At 41.3% G+C, this 20,301-nt stretch overlaps 2 protein-coding genes across 2 annotated transcripts; both read left to right on the forward strand.

Annotated features, from left to right (window-relative positions):
• Positions 1–2,027: 2,027 nt before the first annotated feature.
• On the forward strand, positions 2,028–18,916 carry LOC146467678 (uncharacterized). Its single transcript, XM_085125289.1, has 15 exons — positions 2,028–2,098; positions 2,362–2,937; positions 4,204–4,667; positions 5,748–5,925; positions 7,444–7,563; positions 7,954–8,049; positions 8,225–8,326; positions 8,980–9,414; positions 9,767–9,790; positions 10,842–11,228; positions 11,754–11,866; positions 14,171–14,229; positions 14,468–14,611; positions 15,055–15,218; positions 15,834–18,916. The coding sequence occupies exons 1-15, from the start codon at positions 2,029–2,031 to the stop codon at positions 18,914–18,916; spliced, it is 6,015 nt and encodes a 2,004-aa protein (XP_084981415.1). The 5' UTR covers position 2,028.
• Positions 12,708–13,417, forward strand: LOC146467679 (uncharacterized). Its single transcript, XM_085125662.1, has one exon. It carries the CDS (start codon positions 12,881–12,883, stop codon positions 13,139–13,141), a length of 261 nt encoding a protein of 86 aa, XP_084981788.1. The 5' UTR covers positions 12,708–12,880; the 3' UTR covers positions 13,142–13,417.
• Positions 18,917–20,301: the final 1,385 nt, after the last annotated feature.

Below are 20,301 nucleotides of genomic sequence, written 5' to 3' on the forward strand. Positions count from 1 at the left end.
ATCTTCTGGACGTCGAATCTAGACGTATCCAAAAATGTTGAAAATAATAGAAAAGAAATGATAAAAGGGGTTTTAAAAATATATATTTAAAGTTTTCAGGTACCATTTATGTACGAATCATTACAGTTGAAAGGCAGCTATAATCATTTATTTGGAATATATGTATTTTTATCTCAAGCAAATCTCTGTTCTTAGGGTGAGAAGAATACTTTTTCCACTTTAGAATTTTCCTACGTATACAGAAATCCTTTGAGATTTCGCTATTCCCGCCATCGATCTCAAAACATTCAACATATTATTGAACAGCGCTCTCGCTTTAGAAACTGCAATAACTAAATTTAAGGGCCTATGACTAAAAACTTAGGCGTTTAATGGTATCATTTACTAAATCCACTAAACTATTAGGTCAACTTAATTTTATTCGATCAGATTTGTTATTTTACACAGAATTTTTGACAATGACACCAGCAATAAGAGGATTTGATACGGGTCTTCAGTTTAAATAAAAACAAGAATATGTTTTCATTTGTTTTCCCATTTGTACAGAGAGATAAAATTCTTATATTTTTCTGACCTTGCGCTACATGTAGACTGGCTTATTTGCACAAACCATATTAGGGAAGGAGCGAAAAAGTTATCCGCAACAGGCTACCACAGCCTTATTCTTTTTCTTCGCAACTTTTCTTCGGTCGTCTTGGCGCGCTTTTTTTCAAAAATTCAAATATGATCAAATTAGGCGTACTTTACATGAACTGTTTTTACAGTCAAGAGTGAAAAGACCTTATTGGGTGGTTTCACTTGGCTTAAGGACGGTGCCTACTATTGTTACTGCGCATACGTTCTGCGCATCGCGAGATACTCGGGTTTCCTATGGGTGGTGCCTACTAATACAGGAATATTTTTGCGCGGTTTAAAACTATACGGAGAGAGCAGAACTTGCCAAATACCTTTGGTATCTCAAAAGAAAATCTGGGGTAACCATGCATTTTTCAGAGAAAATTAAGCTTCGATTTAGGAAAAAATCCCATACATTGCTTTATATTTTGGCGCTTTTTAGAGATATTGTTGCTTAATTATCTCTGAAAAATGCGTGGTTACCCCCAATTTTCTTTTTGGATTCCAATAGGCCTTGCTAAGATCTGCTTTTCCCGCATAGTCATAAACCGCACAAAAATACTTTGGTATTAGTAGGCACCGTCCTTAAACGTAGTCAAATCGACAAGGGTTAAGTACTATGAGTCCAGAACGCGTAGTGGTCTACGTGAAGGACTATCGATGCGTAGTGGTGTATGCGTTGGATTATCGATCGCACTTTCGATCGCAAGATCAGCAGGTCAGCGGTTAGAAACCAGGTTAGATTCAGATTCTTTCATTTATGCACTGTTTCAATAGTTTACTACAAAAGGAAATTATGATACATCACAAAAGTAACATAAAGACAACATTAAATTACATAAATCATCAAAGGTAAAATGTGCCCAGTGACCAAAGGAGCTTAGTCTTTCGAGTTGGTCACTGCCACGTCCAGCTAACTGGCGTATAACGTGCAACTAACTAAGTACCACAAAACAAAAGACAAGAACATTTAAAGAGTAATATCGACCTTTTGAAGCACAGCAAACAAGAAGATAAGTAGCACAAGTAGATCTGCACTCTCGCATCACGGACCTTTACTCATGGTTTACTCCACATTCCCTCTCGCTACCAAGGTTTATAAATGGGTGCCGCCCGCGAAGAACCTTTGACAGTCATCCCACCCAGGGAGGAGTAGAAGCACTTTAAGCTCCAGCCAAGTTGGTCTTGCGTCACCGTAGTCACCTTATCCCTTAGCACAATTGCGGATGCTGCGCATAAGATAGGGCAGTACAACCAACTATTCGACCACCTGATTCTATAAATATAAAAGCCTTTGTATATTTGAAATAGCGGTTGTGGTTAACTGAAAAATTTTGCAAAATCTATGCAACAGTGCGCATGCTGTTGAGGTGGAAGTTAGAAAAATATTTTTTTATTTTCTTTCAGAATGCAATGAAGTCACTACACTGGCTGCTTATCATACAGCTATTCATTACGTTTATTTATTTTCAAGGGAGCGACGGTAAGGTTTTTATTCACTAAGGTTATTCAAATTAATACGTGAAGCAAGTAAGTGGCCCCGCTCGCCACGAGTCTCTCCGACTAGTATACCAAAGATCACGAGTACGATTCCATTCCTGTGAGTCTTTGCCGCTTTTTGTCATATGCTCATGGAAAAAAAAACATTTCACCTTTCTTGTTAAGTTAACATTTTATTCCGAAACAAGACAAAAGTTCCAAACTAACGATTGGCAAACTTATTTCATCCTCAATCTTAAACTATAGGTACCTTGTGCAGACGCCCCGTGGATATAACCTTCGCAGTAGACGCGTCAAGTAGTGTTGGTGAGTGGGGGTACTCCAAAGAAAAGGATTTCGTTCGCAATGTCGTACGCCAGTTCGGAATCTCGCGGTCAGGGACACATGTAGCAGTCATTGTATACAGCACAAAAGCGAGTGTTCAAATACCATTAACTCGTCACTTCAGTTATCCAAGTTTCTTCTATGCTGTGGGACGCCTTCCCTATACCAGGGGAGTAACAAGGATAGATTTGGCACTGAAGACGGCAGCGGAAGAGGTGTTTGTTGAGGATGGAGGCTCCAGGAGCAATGTTCCAAAGATCCTGATATTGATGACGGATGGATATCAAACTCGCACAGCAGATTCGGTAGCGCTTGATAAGGCAATACTTCCTTTGAGAGCTATAGGCGTGCAAGTGTATGCCCTGGCAATAGGGCGCTACATCAAAGACTATGAATTGAGGTTGATTGTAGAGAAGAAAAAGAATATTTTTCGAGTCAACACTTTCCCTGGTATTATAAACATAGTAAGACGACTGACAACAAAGGCATGTGCAGAAGGTGAGTAAGTACTGAGCAAACCGAGCAAGACAAAACGTGCACTCTAATCATAATCATTTAACCCCAAAGCACCTCAGTTAATAGGCCTAGAAGGATGCAGATTTTACCCCCCCCCCCCCCCTCTTCCAATGTAGCATCGCGCATCTTAGCTATGACGATGCAATGAAACTTTGAAGGTATATAGTACTCACAATACGTTTTCCTTCGAGGCTGATAAATGGGATGATAATGACAAATGACGTGGTAATTACTATTCTCCATTTCTCCAAAAACCAGAAATCAAATTAAATTCGCCTTTTCATGAATGAAAATAAACGCAAAAAGAGACAAAAAGCTTTCCTAATGAAAATTTTATTGAGATATTAAAGTCTTTGCTTACGTTTCAAAATCGAAAGCGTACAGACAGCAACACGCCAAGCGATGCGAAAAATTGGCCGAATTTATTCACCGAAACGGGGCACGTTTTTCAAACATTTTTTTAAAGTGTTAGGAATACGAAGAATCGGTCAGTTAAGACAGTAGATCAGTACAAATTCAAAAAAAACCTGTAGGCTTCGGTAAGGTGGATTCCCAGAGGTGCTCAACAATTTCGAGAAAGTCCGCGACTCCGCTGATGATTCCTCTTTGCTGTAACAAAACTAAAATCCGTTCTTCTGTTTTTCGCCTTAAAATCTTGGATATCTACTGTTATAGCTGTCGAGTAATCCCAAGAAATTCTCCTTTCGATTGACCGCTCGTGAACGTACATATCAATCCAAGAAGGCATAACTGATTTGGCACAGGTTCGGCTCGATGTCGAGTCGGTAAAGCCTGTAATTCTATGATCTCCAGATGATCACAAAATTAACAGCCCAGCAACTAACCGAATGATCTTCCAAACAAAACCTGTTCGATTACATGCTAAATTAAAATTGCTCATTAAGGGACAAAAAGTCTTTCTCTCACTCCCCAGGTGAATTAAATTTGATAAACGGGGATGCCCAATAACGCATGCCAAACCGCTTTGGAAAAAGCATGGTTTTATTAGTATTCTGGTGTTTTAATCTTTTTCTAAATTTATTAATGCAGGGAAAATACAAAATAAGGGCAAGTTCGCTATTTTTCTTAATTGCGTTGAAAGTATCTATCTTCATCTTAGTCATTTTGGTGACCAAGCCCTTACCCTACTATATTCCAATTACTGCAAGTATTTTTCTTTGACGGGTCATGCACATTCATATATTTTATTTTATTTTGTATTTTCTCTTATCTTGACTTCACTGACAGCTCTCCCTGTGGCCTTTGCCATCTTTCCTCTGAACAAACAAACCCAAGGAAAAGACATTGGCGCACGTCGAGCTCCCACGGCTACTTTAAGCTCTGTGACTACTTTACCGGGACCTTACGGTAGACTCGGCGGATCGTTTTATCTACAAGGAACATCCAACAGTTTCATCGACTTCCCAAACAGAGTTGGTGGCAGACTTGACACCTGGAGTTCCATTTCCATTTTTCTGTGGGTCTACCCCGAAGGGAGACCGGGTCCGATAATTAACTATCGACGGAGGGGACACGGTGTTGGACTTTGGTTGTCAGGAACACGCCTGCTTCAGGGACACATTTACAGCCGTCGTTACTTTTACAGGAGAACCATGTATTTTTATCGCTTTCGCCCGAGGAAATGGTACTTTGTGGGACTAATGTACGATAACACCAGAGGCACTGCTGTCTTGTGGGTCAATGGTCGAGTGGTAAGAAGCAAGATTTCTATTTTAAATATAAAACTATTGGGCATAAAGCTTTGCCGGTGGGTTCGACTCGAGTCGAGGACCTGGAATCTCTACTTTAACCACCATTCTTGTGCAAAATGAGTAAGGGCTACTTATTTACATAACCCGAGCTTATCATTTATTATCCTCCCCTTCTCAGTCACTGCTGTTATTTATTTATTTATTTATTTATTTATTTATTTATTTATTTATTTATTTATTTATTTATTTATTTATTTACTTAATTTATATATTTATTTATAAAGTCTGTTGGTATTTGGAAGTGTTCATCTGTTGGATCCAAAGGAACTGCCTGTACTATTAATAGTGCTATATACCTGCTTCGTAGATATTCCACCAGATTATTTATATTATTTATATTTTACGCGATTATCTGATACAACAACGTAACCTACAGTACTAAAGAATGCGAATGCACACCAAGAACATTATAAGGGTTTGAACTGTTTCTTGGAGCAAAGCTCTATAGCCGAATTGCGAATTTTCTCCGTCCAATTGAACTTTTCGATGCAGCGCCAGACACAGGATTTCACCATCTCAATTTCCAAGTGTCATTTCGAGTAACAGTGATCTGATGCGCTCTACATCAGTGACGGTTCGTGAGATATGAAGTCAGCTTGAAAAGACGTCTGTGGAAACCTTGAACAGTTCATTCATTTCATGATCTCAGCCGCGGTGCACAACCCTTGAATGGGTGGTGATTAGACGTCTTCTCCGATCTTTACATCACCATCATCATTATCACCAGCAGCAGCAATATCATCAGCTTTATTTAGAACACAGTATTTCTTCAATCGTGTTCAATGCGTTACTCCTCCAAAGACGAGCGAGAAGATTTGCCAAAGATACGAGGCAAAGTTCAGTTAGCGTCGACATTAGAACAATCGAATTCAAAGGGTGGAGAATCGCTTAATATTGCAAGGAACGAGACAAATTTTAAATGTAATCGTGATACAAACGTATCAAATAGTTGCGAAACCATTTCAGAGCTGAGTCACTATAGCTTCAGTTGTATAACTTGTTGATTACCTGTGATTTTAGGTCTCTCGAACAAGGATGAGCCGCATTTACCTGGCCACTCAGCATCCAATTCGAATGGGAGCCGTAAACAACGTGCGACAGTATTTTAGAGGCCGTGTCACATGTCTGCAACTGTATGGGATAGTGTTGAATGCCAATCAAATAGCCAGCATAAAGAAGAAATGTGCTGCAAAGGATCGTAAGTAGCAAGAGTGAATACACGGAATGGAATAGTTTGTGTGATCCATTCCGCCCCTGAAATTTAAATAACCTTTTCATGTAGACTAGTTGCTTTGACGGTGTAAGTTAACTACGTACTACCGCATTGTAACATACCGATTTACCATGCAGTTAATTGGGCGACGAAGGTTTTGTTGCTGTCATTCACGATAGTCTCTCATTGCTAGTTACAAAAAAGGTTTACACCAATCCTTGAACCTAACCGGGTCTGTGGTGTATTATAAAAATTAACCATAAATGTAAAAAAAATAAATTGCAATTACTTTGTTCATAGCGAATATGTACTAAGCTAGTTTCTAGGCACTCCATTTAAATAAGAGCGAAAGAAAATTCCAAATAGTGAGTGTAGCTTAGAAATCACAACTGGCAGAAATCGAATTAACGTAGGAAGTGTGCTGTTTATAAGTGTCGCTGGAGAGTTGAACTTACCGTGTAGCATGAAAATTTTGCGGGTTCTAATTTTTGTGGATTTTGCGGATTGACCCCGATCCGCAAAAATTAGTTCCCGTAAAAATAAACACCGGCAAAATAAAACGCCGCAAATATTAACTCCCCTAAATCAAATTAAAAACTTCACTTTAATAGATCTGCGCCACTGGGGCGATATACATTGGACTTAAACAGACCAACCATGCTCTAGTGGCGTTTCTGCGGCGGCCTGCACAGAAGTTATTTCAACTCTTGAAACTTCAACTGAAAAGAGTGTTATTATCATCGGCTGAGTCTGCCTCATTGCGTTACAGTAGGGCAAAGTTTTGCATTTTAGCAGGCCGCTCCCAGTTAGGTCTTAAAGTTGTATACTTGCTACATCTTTCATTCGAAAGCCCCTCTGTATGCCTAGAAAGGTTTCAGCTACGGTAATTCAAACATTCATACTGCTTTCTTGTAAAATAATATAGTGTTTGGTTGTGCATAGTAGGCCAGCTAGGCTTTTTGTTTTGTTTTGTTGTTGTTCAGTCTCTTTACGCAGTAAGGTATTACAGTGGTATGTCTCCAATATGTAAGTAGAGTGAACTGTGACTTAACATACCGTACAATAAAAGTTAAAAATATTAACGTTTCTTCCACTTAAATGCTCTGCTTCTTGAACAGAGCATCGCAAAAATTAGTTCCCAGCAAAAATTTTAGTTATCTCGAACCGCAAATATTTGTTCCCGCACACCACAAAAACTCACCAATCCGCAAAATAAAACTCCCGCAAAAGTTTCTTGCTACACGGTAGTCTTCATACCCTGAAACAATCTCCAGAAACTAATCTGAGCGGGAACTGATCCTTTAACCTCCGGATTTTAATAGAGGAACCCTAACTCTTCAGTCGGAGCGGGTTGCCTCCCAGAGATACACACACTTTATTTCAATTCAGACTACTGTTACACAATAACGTCCTGATGTCTCAGAAAAGAACAAAAACAAGAACAAAAATACCACAACAATTGCCACTAATATGTACTTGGTACATTTCTTTTTCTTTATCCAGAGAAAGATCCTTGCCTTTCCAGTCCATGTCAAAATGGCGGAAGCTGCATTATCGATCAACGCCAACAAACCGGTTACCGCTGTCGCTGTAGACCAGGATACAGTGGGCACAAATGTGAAGGTAAAGCATGTCCCCATCATAAATTGTTGTTTTTAAAATGAATGTTCATTCCTTTGTTCAAAACGTTGCAGGCCAAAGATATTGACAAAGAAAAATCATCTATGTGGGTTGCTTGAGATTCAATAGTTCAAGGGAGGCATGTTAACAGTATTCTTGTCTACTAATTTCCATTAATTCTACAGTTGAATCATTTTATGATTACCAATTTTAAAACGCTTAACATTAAACGACCTTTACAGGCGTCGCCTTTAAAGAAATAATAAGACCCAACTTTTATCAGGGAGAAAAACGCTCTCGTGTCAATGACTGTATAAAACTCACCTTTAATCCATATCCTTTCTTAAAGATAGTTAAAACTGTTATAAAATTCCCGTTTGGTTGTGTTGACAGTCAAACCTCCGCGGCCGACAGCAAGACCTACAGGAAGGCCCACAGGTAGACCAACTGGACGACCAACTGGAAAACCCACAACTCGAGGAACATCAGGTAAAATTATTTTTCAAGTTCGATTGTCTCACGTTAAAACAAAAGGTGACATTTGCGATAACGAAGAATAGTAGACAGGTAATTAAATATTTGATTTAGTTATTCCTGAAGTGGGTGTCCTCTTTGAGATGGTTACTTGTTGACAATAAAGTTGATTTGCTATTCTCCTTTTCAGGTACACCTGGCCGAAGAATTAGCTCAACACCAAGTGCAGGGCAAACTACTACTCCATCCGGAACATCAGGAGTCACTACACCTGGAGTTATTTCAAACATACGTGAGTGTGTTAACCAAGTTAACCAAGCTATGATATGGCTTATGTTAGCTGATCACAGTGACGACAAATATAAATGCATTTGTGTACTGACTTATCTCCGAACGAAGATGCCCAGCCACGCGAATCCTTAGGAATGGCCTCCTCCTTACGGAAAATTCTTGGCTTTCCCTTTTGTAGAAATGACGGATCATTTCGATCCCCTGGAATTACAGCTGTGATGAAATGGCATCTCCAAAAATAATACCCTATATCTACCCTACGAATACAGCAGTCTCTCTTCTGTATTTACATGTTACAAAAATGTCTGATCACTTCAAATTGTACATACTAGTGCTTGCTATTTCCAAAAAAGGTAGTCTTAATATACTTCCAAGAATGTTAGATTATTTTCAGGGATACAAGAGTATTTCAAAAAATTGATGAATTGCAACTGCAAGTGTTACGAGATAATCAACTCAGCCCTTTGTTTTCCGTTCTGTATGCTTCAATCGCCCTCTCTATGTTTCGTCGTTTCACGCTTTGAAACCTACCTTAGAGCAAGAAAAAATAAATATGCGTGTTTTAAAGCCAGCTTTAATGCCACCTAAGTCTGCTCATTGAGCAACACAGATCATTTGGTCATAAAGAAAACGCTGCTTTTCTGTTGCATGTAGCTGGATTCAGAGTAGAGATTGTGGAGTACATCAACAGATTTCGAAGACTTCATGGCGCAGGCCCTCTCATCTTGTCCAGTCGCATTTCTTTGGCCGCCCAGAACTGGGCACACACGCTGGTCTCGCGAGGAACGGCCTCCATTGATCCAAACACAAGCTACGGGACGAATGTTTTCACCAGAGTTGGTCTTCAAACAGGATTGGCTCAAGCGGCTGTGGTGACGTGGTATACATCTGTGAAGCATTATGATTGGGCAAAACGCAAGCCAAAAGTCCTTGCGTTGCCTTTCGTTCACCTTATTTGGCTTTCAAGTAACTTTGTAGGCGTTGGTCTGGCCAGGTCACCGACTGCGAAGTTTTATGTTGTGGTGTACTTTGATCCCATGCCGGGAAATAAAGAACCGTTACTTAAGGACAACGTTCTACCATACACAGGTATTTAGCCGAGATATTTACAAAATTATCTTTAACACATTTAAAATAATCACAGCTGTTAACTGTTTTTACCTTATACTCACTGGCGCAACATAATGAAACATATCGCTAATGGATAAGGCAATTTTATGTGCATCGCTCATGCTTTCAAAAGTTCTTATGAACATTTAATTTGTCATTTAATATTTTTGCTCTAAAATTAGTTTCAATTTGAATTTGATATTACAGATTTACCTTTCTCGCGTTTGTTTTTTTTTTTTTTTTTTTCTTATTTTACTGGCATTATTTTATTCTTTCTGCCTGTGGCACGAACAAACCTTGTTACTGAGTCATACTTTAATTTTGTTTTCAGACGTATTTATCTTAATGCAAGGTGGTAAGTACATGTCTCACCATTTTAAATAATAATCCTACGTCAAACACCCCCTACAGCAGTGGCAACATTAAGTTCTCAAAGTTGCAGTCCTCGGTAAAAAATGACTCCCCCCCCTCCCCCCTAACCCTACCTCCCAAGAAAGACTTAAAACATATTAAGCTAGTGGCTCTTGTCTGGATAAGACGAGGGAGTAAATAGCCGTTTTTATACTAAAGATCCTTCTATGAAGAACTTGTAATTAGGCAAACATTTGTGGTGCTTCTGGTTATGCTTATCGTACTTCATCTAGCATAAAGAAGGAAAAATGGCGGATTGTGTCTAGACAAACTATTTCGAACAGTGCTTTGTTGAAGAAGATTAGGCTTATCTCAGTCTTTATGCTAGACGAACTACGAGACGCGTAACCAGATGCCCTACAGATGTTTTACCAAGTTCGAATGATTACACTTCTGTAGTATGAAAAGTATGAAAACGTCCACTATTGTAGTCTGGAAAGAAACCGTGAGGGAAGACAGTGATCTCCGTCATTGAATTCATTCACTTTATTCTCACTTTGATTTCACCGCTCTTGCTGCACATAATGGCACGTTTTATAACAAGAGTATGGAACATTTGCTGATCCTGTGAGCATATGATCTTGTCGTGGACCTTGTGTCTGAGTTCACCGGGGCCTATACGGGCGAGGGATTTTTTTCTACTGATGCTCAACTACGCAGGCTTCATCTAGTAGGAAGCTGGCAACATGGAAAGGATAGCCACCTAGTCCTCCAGGTTTGGGGTTGGGCGGTGGGTAAACTACCTATCAATCTAAAACTACTACTGGCTACTGCGGTGAGATTCGTTCTATAAGAAATCCCGCGCTTTGGGGAACTATAAACCGTAGGTATTCACCATTTGATGGCACCATCAAGAAATACTTCCGATCTCGACTTATCACCGTTACTAAATTTGTCACGTTTGCCTTCATCAAGAATTGGTGAAATATTTGGCTTTCATCTGTAAAGGACTTGACTCAATTATTTCTCACGATCCCTTGGTTTTTACCTAACAGTGTCGTGCATTCCGGGCTATAAGAAGTTCGAAGGCACCTGTTACAAATATCACGTCGACAAGCAAACCTGGGAAGCAGCATTGTTTTTGAGTGCGAAGGAAAACGCCACATTGGTCTCCTTTCACAAATCACAGGAGGAAGCATTTGTCCAGACACTGATGCCACCAGGATATACAGGTTTAATCTGGACAGGTCTGAACGACCAGATCACGGAGGGAACCTATACATGGTCAGATGGCACTAACGTTGAGTACTCAACATGGAAAGCAAACGAACCAACAGGAGAGAAGGAAGATTGTGTCGGAGTGGAAGTGATCAGCTATGGCACTATGTCCGACGTCCCATGTACTGAGCCTCATTACTATGTCTCTAGGCAACCTCTTGAAGGTGAGAGGTTAAGTGAACTATTACCATCTTTCTCTAGGTTACCAACGTCACCGTAAGGCTAAGTGATTTAATGAAGGGGAAAGCTACTGTGCAAATACATAGTTACATATAAGCATATCAGTCTGGGTAGGAACCCGCGCAGATAATTTTTTAAACAATAGCTGCCAGGTAAAAGCTTGAGTTCTGATATAAATCAAGGTGAATAAAAGTAAATGCCCCTTTCGTAACTGGAGTGGCAAGAGAGAGGATTTGCTGGGTGTTCAACGTCTATGTACTTTTATTCTAGTCCTGAAAGATCAAACGCTTTAATGGGTCTAATACACCATCGCTCACCATTTTGGATGATCAGTGATAATGGCTGTTCATGTTTGAAAGTTTAGCTGGTTCACCCAATCTCGTCTACTCGCGGCTTTTCACTTAGCAAAGACCGTAAGCACAGCAGAAAATCAACCCTGGTGACATTAATTTAAGTAACAGCAGTGCCTCTGAAGGTCTTCTAAATATTGTTTGACTTGAACCTTTTAGGTCTGATAACATATCGCACAAAGCTCCAACTTCCTTCCCTACCGTGGATAGACGAGTATGGCCAGTCAACGTCACCGTTGTTCATGCAACTCAAACAAAAGATAGAAACACTGGTACGAATAAAGTTGTCTCTTACACTCAATAATATCTTAAGGCTGATTCACACTATGACGCAAACGTCAGCGTAAACGCAAGAGCAAGCGCAAGCGACGTTCACACGTCGAACGCAAACGCAAGCAGAATGAGATACGCAAGCGCATTTCAGTATCCCAAGATGGCGGCAATCTTGCTCCGATAGTCCGCGTTACCATAGACCAGCAGTCAGGAAACAAGGCCTCTGGGAACGAGATTAAAGATGGCGGAGGAGGACCCCATCTTGGTTTGAACGTAAACCGTAGAGGCATGGAACGAGTATTTTTCATCTTGCGTTTAAGTTTGCCTTTACGTTGCCCCGGTTCACACGTGTGAAATGCAAACGCAAGCGCAAGGAAATTTTCCATTTCTTGCGTTTTCTTACGTTGGCTCTTTCGCTTGCGTTTGCATTTGCGTTGTGGTAGTTCACACGTGTGTTTGCTTGCGTTTACGTTGCTCGTGTGAACCATCCCTTAAACCCCAATAAATCTGACACGAATTACACCTACTAACTACACAAAAAACAAGTACAAATACACTTGGACTTTACGAGGCGAATGGTTTAAAGGTAAGGTTACATTTTCATTTACTGGCTTGTATGTGACGCAACTGGTCATGCAATGTGACGTATAAATTAGGACTTACAAGATCAAGGAAAATAGCTGGCGTTGGTATACAACCAACAAGTAGATATACGGTAGCGCCCCGCTAACTCAAGCTCCGAACGGAAACCAAATAAAAATTCGAGTTAGCATGGTTGGTGTCGAATTTAAAGTAGCCTGTTAATAAATTTCAAGTAGCCTGTTAATTAACCTACTCTACTCGTCTGGGATTCGTTTCGTGGTCACTTGACGGAGGCCGTAAAAGATCTTCTGGCCAGGCGAAATGTCGACGTCGCCGTCATCCCTGGCGGACTTACACCGGTATTGCAGCCCCTTGACAAATGTATTAACAAGCCGTTTAAGAACAAGGTACGCTCTCAATATCAGGCTGGGATGGTGAACGGTCCGTTTACTTACACTCCGTCGGGGAAAAAGCGAGCGCCGAGTAAAGAACTTGTTTTACAGTGGATACACAAAGCTTGGCAAGAGATACCGGCCGATTTAGTCGCCAACTCCTTCAAGTCCTGTGGAATTTCAAACGCTATGGACGGCACCGAGGATGAAGCTGTGTGGGAAGAAGAAGGAGCTGGAGCTGATGAAGCAGACGACCAGTTAGAGAACGAGTTCGACACGGACAGCGAGCAGGAAGACTAGCCGAGACTAGACGAAGAACAACTACCACCACAACGGCTCTTTTCAGAGCCACCCCGGTTCTTTTCAGAACCACCAAATCTATAAAAGTCAATGACCAACAACAAGTGTCTTTTTCTTGTGTTTTTTAAACTGTAAGTTCTTCTCAAATTGTGATCTTAAGATTTTGTTACGTGAAAATACTTGGCTATAAGACGCACCCCAATTCTAGCACTAACTTGCCACCCAAAGACAGATTTTTCTTGAAAAAACCGTGCGCCTTATAACCGAATAACCACGGTAGTTTAATGGCCTTAGCTCCTACGAATCTCCTGAAATTCAGTGGTAGAGCATCCGAACTAGTAATTGGAAGGTCTTAGGTTCGACTCCTGATAGGAGCAATCGGATTTTTTTTTTCGAGTATGACTGTGTCACTAACTGAATAATACATCACTCTCAATTAATAAACGCATCATGGTTTTATCATTCTTTCACAAGCACGAGTCACTTCGGTGCAATAAGTTTGTTTTATAAGAGCTGTTTGATAAGAATATTTAGTATGGGAATCTTAGCCAAAATTTAAAGAACATATTAAGGATAAAACAAAGGTTGATATTGCCGTTCCCATATATTACACCAGTTATCAATAAAGATTAACGATTTTGACATGTCAATGAGCTATGTTCTGGCATTTGGAGGTTTACTGACCAAAGGCAAAGGGAAAGTAAAATTAATGAAAGTCAGCGGGGAGTTCGAGTTAGCTGATAGTAAAGGACTGAAAAAAATGGTGTCAAATCCAAGGGAAATTGTTCGAGTCAGTGTGGAGCTCGAGTTGACCGAGTTTGAATAGTTTCGCACACTCTGATTTGGCAAATCAAACTCCGGATAATATTTGCTATTCACCACACGGGGGTTGGGTATCCACTGGTTGGTAGATTCTAAAACAATTATCCACCAATATCCACCTCCAATTCGATGAATAATTGTTAATTTTTTTTTGCAATTGTGCTGTGATTATGCTTTGACTTATATTTTTTTGTTTTCTTTTTTAAGCTACTGGATATTTTTAAAAATGACAAGACATTTGTGTCTGGATATGTTGAAGAATTCAGGTGATATTTCAAAACTATTTCCCTCATACTTTTACACAACCCTACTAGTTGTAAACGAAAAGTATCGTATTTGTAAGAAGTCTAAGAATTTTAGCTTTCGTCCAAAGTGATTGACATATTGAACCTCACTTCCAGGGGAATTGTATGGGATTGCAAGTCCTGGCCTCTTGCACTAAGTTGCCAAACCCTTCCAAAAAAGAGCCATTTCTTCGATTTTCACGGAATTATTTTCTTACAGGAAAAATACTAGAACGCAACCTCAGACTACAACCGCACCACCAAAGCCCAGAATACCGACACCTAGTTCTCAGACTACTGTACGACCATCAGGCAGACCAACACCGTCTACGCAAGCGACTCCTGCTACAGCCCCAACTTCAAGGTGGGTGACTAAAACATCGTAAGTAAATTATTTCGGCGTTATGCTTTGTACATTTAAAATTATAAAATTCTAAGTTTTACATACGGCTATAGAAACGAACATTCTTGTGACTTTTATTTACATTTTGTATGTTTGGAATAAGACTCGTTCGCGTCCCGTGGACGCGGGAGTTTCCTCTCATTTCAGTGTAGTTTGGGAGAACATAAACTTTTAGTTTCTCCAAATTTTTCACACATGCATCAAACTTAGAAAAATAAACACGCCCTTTCTTTCACTATTCCCTGACTATAATATTTTTCGATCTGATCTGAGAAAATTTGGCGAAAACGCAATGTCGTGATCTTAAGGGTTGGAAGTTTAAATTAAATTAAGTTGCCTGTTTGCTCCAGCTATACCCAAAGGCGCACCCTTGCATAATTTACAAGTCTATTTTGCACCTTTAGGGAAAAGCCGTCGGTAACAGTGTCACTGATTTTAAAGTTCGGTCCTAATCTTGCTCCGGATCCAACAAAACCAATTCAAGACCATTTGAGGAAAAACCTTGGACGCCTCCCAGCACCAGTTAGCCAGAAGTCCCTGATACAATCTGTCAGAATTGTTCCTCCGGGTAGGTGTTCTCCTCTTTTGTATACATGCTACTGCTAACCAATAGTAATTGAAATAGATATACTCACCAACTGATTAGCAATCCCCATTACCACTGTATTCTATTGACGCCTTCCTCTAATTCTCGAGAGTGTTTTTCAATGATAAGTTTGACTCGGTTTCAGTCTTTCACAGCTGTCTGCATAGAGGCTCTTTAAACTATCCATTTACCCAGCTATTTATCTGGGCAATGAACGCAATTCAGACGACCTGCAAATTATCAATAACCATTAGCGAAAGCAGACGTTTCGACGCCATCCTGACTTCATTATTTTTAGATTTAAAATAACCATTCAAGTAGAGTTAGGTTAAACTATGAACGTGCCAGGGTATAAATAACTCATTAGGTGTTTTGATATGCCGTATCGCTGTATCTTTTTACGAGTTAAGTTGTATTTTGACGAGACCGTGGGGCGAGTCAAAATACACTGCGATCCTATACACTAAAAAATCTTATGAACCGGAATTGAACCTATGGGGTGGAAATTTCGTAGCATATTCGTACCCGTTTCGCGCGTAATCCGAAGAGCACAAAGTAAAGTTGGATAATAAAAGAAAACTCTTAAATTCTTTCCAGGGGTTGCACCGGCCGTTTTAGGAACCTGCACCTCCAGCTGCCTCACAACCTGCTTAGTTACTTGCAATCCATTTTGCTGTAACTCCAAGATACCGGCCACCAGTAGCGTCCAGTATTCAGGCTTGCAACAAGGAGTTATAGCACAGGCAGCTCCTAAAGGACTTATCATGCCCAATTTACGTTCACAAGTTAGCATGTTTCCTGTTCCAATGGTAACACCTCAGATGCCATCCCCAGTGTCTCTGTCCGTGAGATGTGGTCCAAACTTTTTAAGGCCCTGTCCACCCGGAATGCAAGTTACACAAATGGCACAGGGGTCTTACAACATGCCTCGACTTGGCAATCCAAGAGGAAAGTTCCAGCCACAACCACGTCCAATCGTCTCTCTTTCACAACTGACGTTGCCAAGAGCTCCTGCTTTTAGCTGGAACTATCCAAAGCAGCAAGTATTTCTTCCAAGGACGTTTGCCAGACCGATCCAGTTACCGTGTATTCCCAGTCAGTATAATTCTTGTCCACCGGCGAAGAAAGTTTCTTCAAAGCCTAAATCTGTAGTAGATTCACCGCTACACGTGATACATCTCCCACCAGCACCACCGCCTTCTAGTTTAATGCAGTCACCATGTATCCCAAGTGCATTCAACCCTTGTCCACCACCAAAAATACCTACAGTTAAGCCAGCATCAGTCGTAGATTCACCAGTCCATGTAATACACCTTCCTCCGGCACCACCACCACCCCCACCACTTTACTTTCCACGGCCGCAATTTATGCCTGTAATGTGTATTCCTCGACCTTATTATCCTTGTCCACCGGGAACTAGAAAGCTTTCTAAGCCCTCGCACAAGAAGGGAAAGTCTCGAGCTTTCATGCCAAAACCGGCGCCAGGCTTCTATCAATTCCCCTATGGCGTACAACCATATATGCGACCTTCATTTGTACCTTATGCACCTTTTGCCCCACGTCCGATGCTCCCTTTACCAGTGCAACAACCAGCACAATTCGTACCTCAGCCTTACAGCTTTCGACCACAGTTTCAGAGTTACCGTCCTCCTGTATGGCGACAGTATATGCAAAGACCCTTTGGAATGGTTCCGTTGCCTGCGATGGCTCAACGTACCAATCTTAATATTAAGAATGCACCTAGAAATGACAAGCTAAAGCAGCCGAAGCAGACCCAACTTAAACTCATCCCTGCGAAAGGACCAGTTTCTTTACAAGGCTCTACATTGCTTTATCCCAAGCCAGCTCCACCTGTACTCCTTTCCCCTTATACTCCCCAAGTCCCAGCTCCGTGTATTCCATCTCTTCGTAATCCCTGCGTTCCATTTCGTCTTCCACCCGGACAGCCGCCGTCTAATATGATCCGGCTACCGTGCATTCCTAGTTTGTACAACTCATGTCCACCACCCAAAACGCCACCAATGAAACCCTTGTCAGTAATTAACTCACCACTTCACGTAATACATCTCCCACCAGCTCCACAGCCTTCAGGTATAATGCTGCCTCCATGTATTCCTAGTTCATCCAACTCTTGTCCACCATCAAAAATGCCTACATTAAAACCTACGTCAATAGTAGACTCGCCGCTTCACGTCATACATCTTCCACCAGCACCACCGCCTTCTAGTTTAATGCAGTCACCATGTATCCCAAGTGCATTCAACCCTTGTCCACCACCAAAAATACCTACAGTTAAGCCAGCATCAGTCGTAGATTCACCAGTCCATGTAATACACCTTCCTCCGGCACCACCACAACCCCCACCACTTTTCTTTCCACGGCCACAATTTATGCCTGTTATGTGTATTCCTCGACCTTATTATCCTTGTCCACCGGGAACTAGAAAGCTTTCTAAGCCCTCGCACAAGAAGGGAAAGTCTCGAGCTTTTATGCCAAAACCGGCGCCAGGCTCCTATCAATTCCCCTATGGCGTACAACCATACATGCGACCTTCATTTGTACCTTATGCACCTTTTGCCCCACGTCCGATGCTCCCCTTACCAGTGCAACAACCAGCACAAGTCTTACCTCAGCCTTACAGCTTTCGACCACAGTTTCAGAGTTATCGTCCTCCTGTATGGCCACAGTTTATGCAAAGACCCTTTGGAATGGTTCCTTGGGCTGCGATGGCTCAACGTACCAATCTTCCTACCACGGATGCACCTGCAAATGACAAGCTAAAGCAGCTAAAGCAGACTCGAGTTAAACTCATCCATTTGAAAGGACCAGTTTCGTTAAAAGGCCATACATTGCTTTATCCCAAGCCAGTCCCACCTGTACTCCTTCCTCCTTATACTCCTCAAGTCCCAGCTCCGTGTATACCATCTCTTCGTAATCCCTGCGTTCCATTTCGTCTTCCACCCGGACAGCCGCCGTCTAATATGATGTGGCCACCGTGTATTCCTAGTTTGTACAACTCATGTCCACCACCCAAAACGCCACCAACGAAACCCTTGTCAGTAATTAACTCACCACTTCACGTAATACATCTCCCACCAACTCCACAGCCTTCAGGTATAATGCAGCCTCCATGTATTCCTAGTTCATCCAACTCTTGTCCACCACCAAAAATGCCTACATTAAAACCTACGTCAATAGTAGACTCGCCGCTTCACGTGATACATCTTCCACCAGTACCACCGCCTTCAAGTTTAATGCAGTCACCATGTATCCCAAGTGCATTCAACCCTTGTCCACCACCAAAAATACCTACAGTTAAGCCAGCATCAGTCGTAGATTCACCAGTCCATGTAATACACCTTCCTCCGGCACCACCGGCTCCACCACAACCCCCACCACTTTTCTTTCCAAGGCCACAATTTATGCCTGTAATGTGTATTCCTCGACCTTATTATCCTTGTCCACCGGGAACTAGAAAGCTTTCTAAGCCCTCGCACAAGAAGGGAAAGTCTCGAGCTTTTATGCCAAAACCGGCGCCAGGCTCCTACCAATTTCCCTATGGCGTACAACCATATATGCGACCTCCATTTGTACCTTATGCACCTTTTGCCCCACGTCCGATGCTCCCCTTACCAGTACAACAACCAGCACAATTCGTACCTCAGCCTTATAACTTTTAACCACAATTTCATAGCTATCGTCCTTTTGTATGGCCAAAGTATATGCAAAGACCCTTTGGAATGGTTCCTTGGCCTGCGATGGCTCAACGTACTAACGGTCCCGTCAAGAACACACCCGTAAAAGACAAGCCAAAGCAGGCTCAACCCAGGCCAATCCCTGCGAAAGGACCGGTTTCTATACAAGGCTCTATATTGCTTTATCCCAGGCCAGTTCCAGCTGTACCCCTTCCTCCTTCCCCTCAGGTTCCCGCTCCGTGTATTTCAAATCCAAAAAATCCTTGTTTGCCGTTTCGACCTTATCCAGCGGTGTCGAATCCCTATCCATCAGTTTATCCCTGCATCCCTTCTCTAGCGAATCCCTGTCTTCCATTCCCAGGGAAGCCAGTAACGAAACCCACAACCAAGATTACTACGCCGGTTCAATCGAAACCCATATTGTTAACTAGACCGTTGCAGCTGCAAGGGAGCGTTTACATCAATTCTCGTCCAGCCCCTCCAAGAACTACGTATCTTGGCAATGCTCCATGTATTCCAACTACAAGAAGACCATGCAACCCATTAATACCTCCTCGTCAAGTTCTTACTCCACCAAGCTATGTTGCACCAAACATCGTAAATCCTTTCTCGAAATATGTGCCTCAGCAACCTATTAGGAATGTTGCGCCAGTCGCCAATAATCCAAATGTACCACAGCAGGTTCCAGCTGCTCCACATTCATTAGTTGTTCAGCTTCCTGAGATTTCCCTTGTTCCAGCACCAGCACCGCCACCATCATTACCTGTCGTTTCACCCAAAGCCAACAACTGCCCAATTTCCTGTATTCACTACCCAGGTCCATTCTGCCCACCGTATTGTGCAGCGTTTTGTTGCAAAAAGAAAAATGTGACCGTGACCCTTTCAAAGAAGAAAGCAGAGAAAAAAAACGAAAAAACTAAAAAGCAAAAGACAATTCTCAAAGTAAAGAAGCCTAAAAAAGGATAGCTCCTGTGTAAGTTTTTATCATGTGAATAGATAATACATATGTTTGACATTATAATATGATTTAACGAAGGATAGTTACTTCGATTTTCACGTGTCATATATTATTTAAACTTATTTCCTTTTATGATTTTGAAACGTTATCGTCGTTACCTATAGCAAATATATTTTGGACTTTTTCGTGATAAATGATATTTTACACTCAAAAGCCCTTTTCAGGTAGTGTCATTAAAGTTTGTTTTGTATTATATTTTAAGACCCTTTTCAGCCTTTTTGCTTGAAATTCCTCTATTTAAGAACGTGATCATGTTTCGTGAGAGGTGAAAGGCGTCTATAATTAAACGTGAAGATTTACTCCCTGAATCGTGCTACATGACGACCTACTATTCAATTACTTATTAAATGAC

This window comes from Pavona decussata, unplaced genomic scaffold, assembly GCF_977016875.1.
Source record: "Pavona decussata unplaced genomic scaffold, jaPavDecu1.1 SCAFFOLD_134, whole genome shotgun sequence".
Taxonomy (NCBI): Eukaryota; Metazoa; Cnidaria; class Anthozoa; order Scleractinia; family Agariciidae; genus Pavona; species Pavona decussata.

What these genes read in the sequence shown, in the direction of transcription:
- LOC146467679 (XM_085125662.1), top strand. Translation starts at nt 12,881, where the DNA reads ATGGTGAACGGTCCGTTTACTTACACTCCGTCGGGGAAAAAGCGAGCG.
- LOC146467678 (XM_085125289.1), top strand. Translation starts at nt 2,029, where the DNA reads ATGAAGTCACTACACTGGCTGCTTATCATACAGCTATTCATTACGTTT. An exon ending in CACAACTCGAGGAACATCAG is followed by an intron (nt 8,050 to 8,224) that starts GTAAAATTATTT and finishes TCTCCTTTTCAG; the next exon opens with GTACACCTGGCCGAAGAATT. An exon ending in ATTTATCTTAATGCAAGGTG is followed by an intron (nt 9,791 to 10,841) that starts GTAAGTACATGT and finishes TTTACCTAACAG; the next exon opens with TGTCGTGCATTCCGGGCTAT.